Source organism: Gigantopelta aegis, unplaced genomic scaffold, assembly GCF_016097555.1.
Source record: "Gigantopelta aegis isolate Gae_Host unplaced genomic scaffold, Gae_host_genome ctg3591_pilon_pilon:::debris, whole genome shotgun sequence".
Classification (NCBI taxonomy): domain Eukaryota; kingdom Metazoa; phylum Mollusca; class Gastropoda; order Neomphalida; family Peltospiridae; genus Gigantopelta; species Gigantopelta aegis.
The window spans coordinates 335-10,146 of record NW_024533412.1 but is presented as its reverse complement, the minus strand read 5'-3'; the positions used below and the strand labels follow the sequence as shown (position 1 = coordinate 10,146).

The 9,812-nt window shown below is 40.7% G+C and overlaps 1 protein-coding gene across 1 annotated transcript; it reads left to right on the top strand.

The window, feature by feature from the left end:
- The first annotated feature begins 3,700 nt into the window (after positions 1–3,700).
- Positions 3,701–9,113, top strand: LOC121392259 (BTB/POZ domain-containing protein 6-B-like). Its single transcript, XM_041523564.1, has 2 exons — positions 3,701–4,013; positions 7,573–9,113. Exons 1-2 carry the CDS (start codon positions 3,715–3,717, stop codon positions 8,339–8,341), a joined length of 1,068 nt encoding a protein of 355 aa, XP_041379498.1. The 5' UTR covers positions 3,701–3,714; the 3' UTR covers positions 8,342–9,113.
- Positions 9,114–9,812: the final 699 nt, after the last annotated feature.

Sequence of the window (9,812 nt, the reverse complement as noted above, 5' to 3'; positions counted from 1 at the left end):
TAAATATAGCAAATAATAATAATAAACAAAAATCGTGGGTTTATGTTCCAACTATTTATTATTTTATTTCAGCGTATTGGCCTTTTTTTTTCTTTTTTCTTTTTTTTTTCTTTTTTCGTCAAGAAATAATATATTTAAAATTATTTTTAAAGTCTCTATACACGGCGGTCGTGCATTGTATATACAATTCAAAGGTACTTTACACGGCTGTCGTACATATAGCCTCATCAATACTCGGTTTTGTCGTATGTTTTAGACTCCTCATAAAAGAGTTCTAATTTTTAAAAATGAAGCTGCTCACTGGTTGTCATGAGATTCCCTCAATCGTGGTTCAATTAAAATGTTTTGGGTGATAAAATAGCGAGGTTTGGTATTCCAAATTAATGTAATTGTCATTTATAATCCATATTTAGATAAATAAGATCCACTAAATCTGTGATTGAGTGTCTTTAAATTCTACTCTTTTTATACCTCAATCAACATCATCAAAAACAACAATTCACCATCGTCGTGGACGTCATCATCATCACTTATAATCACCATTATCATCATCATCGTCATCATCATCACCGATTATCATCATCATCACCAATTATCATCATTAGCATCATCGTCATCATTATCATCAACATCATCATCATCATCACCATCAATATCATCATCCGAATCACTATTATGATAATGGTAATAATAATAATGATCATCATCATCATCATCGTCATTATCATAACTGTCATCATCATAACTAACATCATCACAATCAACACCATCACAATCATCATCATAACAATTGTTGTAAAAATTGGTCATTATGAGGATGAGCATGATAATAAAAATGATGAGGAAAATGAAGATGATTATGACGGTGATCATCATCGTCATCGTCATCATCACAATCATCATCATCATCATCATCATCTATGTTGTAAAACTTTCGTTTGCGATCATTTGCCTCTCATCAATGTGGGTTAAAAGTTATCTTTGGCTTAACATGTCGATTAAATTATGGCCCGAGAGATCGGTGTCCAGATTAAAAAGGATTTTCTCTGCGAGATGACAAATGCGTATGAGATTTACTGGCATGGTGAATTACATCTCTTACAAATGCAGGGGTCTACTGTGTGATATATTGTGTCCAGTATAGGTGATGCTGCGACAAAATGGGTGCATTGTCTTGATTCGTACTTGTGTCGTCGTGGGTCGTGTGACATCGTCCTGAGTCGGCGTGAGTCTTGACCGTTGTCGTCGTGCATCGTGCTGGTGTCGTACCAGATCTTTGTGATTCAGGATTAAAAATTGATGCCGACTCAGGACGATTCACCAGGAATAGCATGGCGACTCGCTATGACTCACTAAGACTAACGCCGACTCAGGACGATTCACCAGGAATAGCATGGCGACTCGCTATGACTCACTAAGACTAACGCCGACTCAGGACGATTTAACACGACATTTTTTTACATTTTAAAATAGTCGGCGTGCCTTTCCGACTCACCAGGACTTGGACTACTTACCATGACTCAAGCCGACACCAATACGAACCATCAGTACTCACCTTTTTTATGAAGTCGTAGCGACACTGTGGCCAGGGTTTAATGTCTGTGATGCTCAATGAAGTCTAAATGTTACGTACTGTAAGATATTGAGCATGCAGTGTACAATTTGGTGGTATCGCCACCTATACTGGAATTCGTAGCGAAACGTCCTTTCGTTTTACCTAGTTGGTCCCACGTGACATTGATCAAGAGGCTTCTGGGAGAAGCCACTCATCAAGAATTTGATATCGTTGAGATACTTCTGTACACAACGCAAGAATAGCCATGATGATTATTTAGACACTGCATATGATGATGTTACGGGTTGTACTGATTACAATGAGTCAGTATCGGAAGTGGGGAGCTCTATGCGTCAAGGTGAAAGACCCAGTTTAAAGTTGATGGGTACCTTCAACCCTGGGAGCTCAATGCGTTGTGACCTAGCGAATAGCGTTCCCTGGGAGATCTATGCGTTGTGGCCTGAGGCATAGCGTTCCCTGGGAGCTCTATGCGTTAGGCCAGTAAATGTAAATTAAGAGATTAAAATATCTTGCATTTTAAACTCTTGCTTGTTGATTGTTTGATTGCATATTGCTTGGTGTGCAACTTATTATTAAGACTTTTTATTACCTATATTCCTAGACAACGAATGTATCATTAATTGTGGGTGCTTAAACGTCACGATACTATATAAAAATAAAATTAATATAAAAACATATTAACTTTTAAAGTCATACCAACTCTCATAAAAAGGATTGCCATAAATAAATTATGGAAATAAATTTAACATAGCATTGTACAGAGGGGCGGGGCGTAGCCCAATGGTAAACCGTCCGCCTGGTCTAGGATCGACCCCCGTCAATGAGCCCATTGAGCTATTTCTCGTTCCCGCCAGTGCACCACGACTGGTATATCAAAGGCCGTGGTATTTGCTACCATGTCTGTGGGATGGTGCATATAAAAGATCGTTTGCTACTAATAAAAATATGTAGCCGGTTTCCTATCAGACTATATATCAAAATTACCAGTTGTTTAACATTCAATAACCGATAATTAATAAGTTAATCTGTTCTAGTAGTGTCGTTAAACAAGACAAACTTTTAAAACCAAATTGTACATAGTATTTAAGTTCATTTGCAGGGCCGTACCCTAACCAAAATCCTGGAAGGGGGCACTACTTTTTATAAACAAATGAAACACTATACAAATTAAACCCTGAGATGTGTATGCTATTTTCTATAAGCCCCGATCATACTGTCAAGGATCACGACGCCGGGTTAGCCACGGATACGATCCGGTACCATTCGTGACAATCCGTTGTGATCTGTAGTGGCCCGTAACTGTCCATATTAAATCCCTGATCAATCGTAGTAGTACTTGCATGTCCGTGAAAATTTTGAACATGTTCAACAATTCATCACGAATCGAACAACCGTAGTACATCCTTAATGATCCGTAGACGACGTAATAATCCGTTCTAATACGCAGTAAACCGTAGTTAAACCGTCACACTGTCAGGACGCCGGGTTAGCCACGGATACGATCCGGCATCATTCGTGACAATCCGTTGTGGTTTGTACTAAACTGTATTGATCCTTAGCGATCCGTAGCGACCCATAGCGCTCCCCGTTGCCAACTAACCCCAATCCTTAATAATCCTTGGTTTATCCGTCGAAAACCTTAGTTAACCCGTGGTGCATCCGTAGTGGACCGCGGACAGACTACTATCCGGGGTCATCCGTGAGGTTTTCATCCATCGTGGATTAGGCCAGACGACCCTTGACAGTGTGACCGGGGCTATAGGTAGGTACGGCCCTGATTTGTAATACAAGGGTGGGGACGAAATACTGGTAAAGTCGAGGTATGCAGTTTGGCCTGAAATAATTGATAATGTAGAACACAGACTGAAGACAGAAGTGCGGGCTCTTCACCTTGGCTGTTCAAGGGTAATTATCAAAATGGGTAACATTTTGTTTCCAGGTTCTAAAGTTTAAAATTAATTTGTTTTGTGTAACGACACAATTACATCACATAGCAAGGGACAGGACAACACATACCACATAATTTGATATACCAGTCGTGGGACGCTGGTTGGGGTGGGGAAAGAAACAAGGGCAAAATCTAATCCATCTGTGTCATTTCAGTTAATAGTCACAGTGTCGTAAAAGGAGGTCTCGGAATGACGTCACAACAAAAGAAAAGAAAGTCGCCACGAAGAGGAAACAAATATTTAGCAGTAAACGATGATTGGCAGACTCGAAAATCTCTAGCAGAAACCAACCTGTACATGCTAGACAACAAGATTGTTTGTGACGTCACGTTCCGTGTTGGCACAACAAGGGAGATCATTCAAGCTCACAAGTTCATGCTGATCAGCCGTAGTCACGTGTTTGCCGCCATGTTCACTGGTCCAATGGCTGAAATGGGCGAGGTGGATATCCCGGGTGTTGGCGTCGAAATTTTTAATCTATTTCTCAGGTAAGTGATAAATATACAGTTGAACTGTTCTGATATCAAGTTCTGTACCGGCATCGGTGGTTCGCAGCCCAGTACTGGCTCCCACTCAAAGCGAGTTTGAACTAAACCCTCTTCTCACTCACTAACCACTAACAAACTAACCCCTAACTCACTCTACTGGACAGACACCCCAGAACAGCGTGCTTGAACCTTAATTGGACATAAGTACGAAAATTAGTTAAAAGGAAATGTGTAGTGGTAAAACTATCGGATTTAAGACATGTAGGTATTACACGTGGTATCACCCATCACCCACACGCATACTGAGAAGGAATACTGAAGAAGGAAGGAAGGAAATATTTTATTTACGGTTATATGTTATCAGACATATCGTTAAGGACCACACATATATTGAGAGAGGAACCCGACTGTCATCACGTCATGGGCTATTCTTTTTGATTAGCAGCAAGGGATATTTTATATGCACCATCCCACAGACAGGATAGTGCATATCACGGCCTTTGTTACACCAGTTGTGGAGCACTGGCTGGAACGAGAAATAGCCCAATGGGTCCACCCACGGGGATCGATCCTAGACCGACCGCGCAGCAAGCAAACGCTTTACCACTGGGCTACGTCCCGCACCCGCTCTAGATTGACATTCATGAAATCAACCACTATTTTACCAAATGCCCATTCTGCATTGTACAGAGATACTGCCCTGATCTCGTATTATGGTTTTGTCCTGAAGATCGGAAAATAATCACCAGTAACTGTGTCCCTTTTGATATTGTAATAGCTCAGTTGTGCAACATTGAAACAATTACATTAGTGTCTTTATATAAAATATGCATTAGTACATAAAAACGTTTGTTTTGTTTTACGACACCAGTAGAGCACATTCATGTATTAACAATCAGCACAATCGTGGTAATTCTGACATAGTCTTAGAGAGGAAACCCGCCACATTTTTCCATTAGTACCAAGGGATATTTAATATGCCCCATCCTCAGACAGGATAGCACATACCACGGCTTTTGATATATCAGAAAGAACTTGCATTGTACCACTGGAACATTATCAATGCTGTTCAGTATACTGCTGATGGCCAAAACACTGCACATCGTGTTATAGACTTAGTTTACATAGTTCACTCCAATTGCACGGTGCCAATTAGTGGTAGCGTGAGGCGCCGCACAATTGCCTTTCGCCCCGTCACCAAACAGTAGTAGTAAAACATATCCGAGCTGGAAACGTTCCCTCCAGGGTCTTAGAAAGGTTAAGGTTCGCTTATTTTAGCTATTAAAGCTATCCCGTGAAACTGTAACACACGTACAATACAACAAACCAGTTAGATTTAAAGAAAACAACTCTTTTATGTCAAAAAGCAGAATATTGTGTAGTTCACAGTAGTCAACGATCGAATGCGAATCGCGATAATGTCTCTTTAACAATCTTTGACACAACGGTCTTGTTACTCTGCCTTCCAACAATGTGCACGGGAATATGCACCACACACTAAAACTCGAACCGGAAAATTGCACTGGTAGCGTGTAAACAACAACACCATAACTTGGATCTTGAACACCCACTGGACACGTGTGTATTCAACTCTACAGTTGCGTCGGGGCTGTCAGTCGGTAGGGCGGATCCAGAGGTACTTTCGGTCCACACGAGGCCTCTGTAGTAGATAATCACTGCAGAGCTGAAGAGAGAGTAGGCAACGTCTAGTAGGCGCCCTGTGGTCAAGCCGTCGTCTCTTGGGTCCGCTAAAGTGGATATCCAATCCGTTGGTCCCTTGCGGAAGTACCGCACCTCTAAATTTCACCTGTCTAGGCGCAGTCAGCAATGAACAGAATGGAGACGGCCTTCCAATTCTCAATCCAAATCAAGTGTACGTCGAGAGGTCGTCAGTGGCTTCCCAGATAACCCTGCGACTTACTGGTGCGACGCCGCGCCTTACCCCTGCGCCTATCTTGGGCCACTCCCTAGCACCTCTTAATCCGTGTCGGTCGATACAGTTAACGTATGGAAGGCAGAACCTCGGGGATTAAAACACCTTCAGCAAGTTAGTGTTATAACAGCAGAGCATCAATTCTATATATCATGTGCAACCCTGATCCCAAATAAGATGAGTGGACGTCATTGGCGTTTCAAAGAACCCTGCGACTTACTGGTGCGACGCCGCGCCTTACCCATGCGCCTATCTTTGGCCACTCCCTAGCTCCACTTCGTTTATATATTCCAAAACTCAGTATTTATAACTTCCACAATTCTCTCCTAATGCAGTGCGCACTAATTGTACGTAATCTTGTTATACCGCGTTTCCTAACGCAATGCGTTCTGTTCCGCGTTTCAAATGCAGTGCGTTATCTGCTAACACAGTGCGAGCTATCTGGACGAAAGCTAGGTCGGCTGCGTTTCCTAACGCAGTGCGTTCTCTCCTTGCTCAATGTAGATCACTGCGTCTCTTAACGCAATGCGTTCCCAATAAACGCACAGTACTGCGTTCTCTACATGCTTTGGGCGCAATGTAGGTCACTGCGTTTCCTAGCGCAATGCGTTCCCAATAAACGCACGGTACTGCCTTTTCTACATGCACTGGGCGCAATGTAGGTCACTGCGTTTCCTAACGCAAATTGCACTCAGTAAAACGCACAGTACTGCGTTCTCTACATGCTTTGGGCGAAATGTAGGTCACTGCGTTTCCTAGCGCAATGCGTTCCCAATAAACGCACGGTACTGCCTTTTCTACATGCACTGGGCGCAATGTAGGTCACTGCGTTTCCTAACGCAAATTGCACTCAGTAAAACGCACGGTACTGCGTTCTCTACATGCTTTGGGCGCAATGTAGGTCACTGCGTTTCCTAGCGCAATGCGTTCCCAATAAACGCACGGTACTGCCTTTTCTACATGCACTGGGCGCAATGTAGGTCACTGCGTTTCCTAACGCAAATTGCACTCAGTAAAACGCACAGTACTGCGTTCTCTACATGCTTTGGGCGCAATGTAGGTCACTGCGTTTCCTAGCGCAATGCGTTCCCCAATAAACGTACGGTACTGCCTTTTCTACATGCACTGCATTTCCTAACGCAATGTGCACTCTTCGTCCTATACTTCCCATGAAGAAATCCTGGTTTCCAATCTGTTGTTGCTGACTTCTGTCTTCCGGGTCTGCTGGAAGCACAAACCCCCAGGCAATTTCGTGTCCCGCCTTTTATACCCTAAGAGCCGGGAGGATTACGTCATATAACATGACGTCATTTCTTTCCGAGTTTCTCAGAAGACACGTCGGCAGGCGACGTCAAAATACCAAACCCAGAAACGGTTTAAATTCACAATTAAAATCCAACCTTAACTATAATTCTAGAACAACTTCTGATTATTAATAAATATTTCTTAATTTAAATCCTACATTTTAACGTGGAGATACCGTTCTCTTTGAATTTATACATACAAAAATATTTAATTCTTCGCATCACTAATGTAAACAAAAATGTACAGTCTACGACAAATAAATTAGCCTATTTTGTTTATAATCTTTAAACTGTTTCTAAATAATATACGATATTTTGGCAGGTTTGTGTACACGGATGACGTCACAGTTGACTCTGATAACATCATGCATCTACTGTACCTGGCCAAAAAGTACAGCACAGGAAAGCTGGAAGATCTTTGCCTTAAGTTTTTAGAAACATCATTAACAGCTGAGAACGTTTGCACTATTCTGGAACAAGCCAATTTCTTCAACGAAGATGAGCTACATAACAAGTCTATGACGTATATCTTAGAAAACGGAAAGTCGACTTTGGAGTCACGTGATTTTCTGAAGTTATCACAGAAGTCTGTACTGGATGTTGTGAAGTCTGATGACCTCCAAGCAGACGAGAAAGAAGTATTCCAGGCTGCCTATGAGTGGGCCAAGCACCAGTGTGAGCAGAAACACGTGGCCATCAATACGGAGACTTTACGAACACAACTTGGAGACATCGTCCAGCAGATCCGCTTCCCTCTTCTGGACAGAGAGTTCTTTGTTCAGACGGTTCACCCGAGCGGCATGCTGACAGCTGAGGAACAGTTGGTGTTTCACAACCATGCTACATGTAACACTCTTCCTGTGGCGCCATTTTCTGAAAAATCACGAAACAAAAACACCAAAGCCAATGCTTCATTTGTTTGTACGTCCTGTCATAATACTAATCAGGACAATTCCTGGAAGTGTATCTACTGCAACGTATGTAGATACTGTAGACGTAATAGTTCAGAAACCTATATACAAAATCAAACTTATGGTCCAGTGTGCTCTTTTCAGCCTACAAGCAGCTGTCCGTACTGTGGCCATGATTAAGTATGCTTTCAACCTGGATCTTCTCATCACATCTGCTATCTGTAAATGTTTAAGGCTCTTGAGGTTTGGACTGAATGTTTTACACATAATGTGTTGTGTTGTACTCTTAAGTGTATACACCTATTTAAACAGCATAGGAACTGTTGATATCAGTGAACTGTAAACAACATAATAAAAACTTGTATGTAGTATTGACGTATTACTCTTAAATTTATTCATTTGTTCTACGACACAGATGAACTGTTGGTATCAGTGAAGTGCAGATTAATAATACAAACTTACGTTGTGTGTGGTATTGGCGTATTACTCGTAACTGTATTAATATGTTTAATTAGACAGTTGGGGAACTGTTAGTGTCAGTAAACTATAGATTAAATAATAAAAAACCTGTGTTGTGTGTGATATTGGCGTATTACTCTTAACTGTATAGACTTGTTGTACGATACCAGAGGAACTGTTGGTATCAGTGAAATGTGGACTTAATAATAAAAACGTGTGTTATGTGTAGTATTGGTGTATCACTCTTAACTATATATACTTGTTGTACGATACCAGAATTAACAAAATTGTCTTTCCAGGAACCTGATCCCACCTAGAAAAAGGGCTGACTCTCATTGTTGTTGTTGTTTGTTTGTTTGTTTTTTGTGTTTTTTTCAACAATATTGTTTTTTTGTGTTGGGTTGGGGGGGTTTCCCGATTTTTTTTTATTTAGGCGAAGAGAGTAGAAATATGGTTTTAAATATTATTAATTATATTTTTTTAGAAACCAAACCAAAGCAAAACGAGTGAACCTTCCTAATTATTTTGACATATCCGCGCAAACATAAATTGTTTAGGTCTTAATTGCATAAAGATGTCGTAGACTTTATATTTCTGTCTCGATTAGGTTTTTATGTTACATCTATGATCTATTTAACTCTTGTGTATTTACTATGAATATTCTTAAAGGAAATGTTTTACACATGCAATAGACGAATAAATGTATTATACAAATAATACTCGTATATGTAACTTTTAAATAACACCCACGCATATGAAAAACACGTACACAGACACACAAGCAAACACACATAGAACATAGCATAACACGGACAAAGACACCACACACACAATACAAAACACACACACACACACACACACACACACACACACACACTGTTAGTTTCTTTTCAGATACGTGGTGGTGGTGCTACATTTTTGAGGGTGCTTTAAAGTTAAAGATGCTTTCATATCGCTTGCTCTTAATGTATGTTTGTACAAAACTCATATTAGTGCTTCCTATGCACGTTATGTAATGTAGAATCAGGCACGAAAGTCCTTTTTGTGAATCCATCTTACTAACTGCTTGGATATCAAAAACGATGAACACATTTATAATTGTAGTGTAATTATTATTCTCGTTACCTAGTGCATAGTATATCACTGCCATTCAAAAACCTTATCTTTCTAACTTGAATTGGACCCAACACGA

Excerpts from the sequence above, each read along its gene's own strand:
- LOC121392259 (XM_041523564.1), top strand. The coding sequence starts at position 3,715 with ATGACGTCACAACAAAAGAAAAGAAAGTCGCCACGAAGAGGAAACAAA. Across the intron at positions 4,014-7,572 it reads ATTTTTAATCTATTTCTCAG|GTTTGTGTACACGGATGACG; the intron begins GTAAGTGATAAA and ends ATATTTTGGCAG.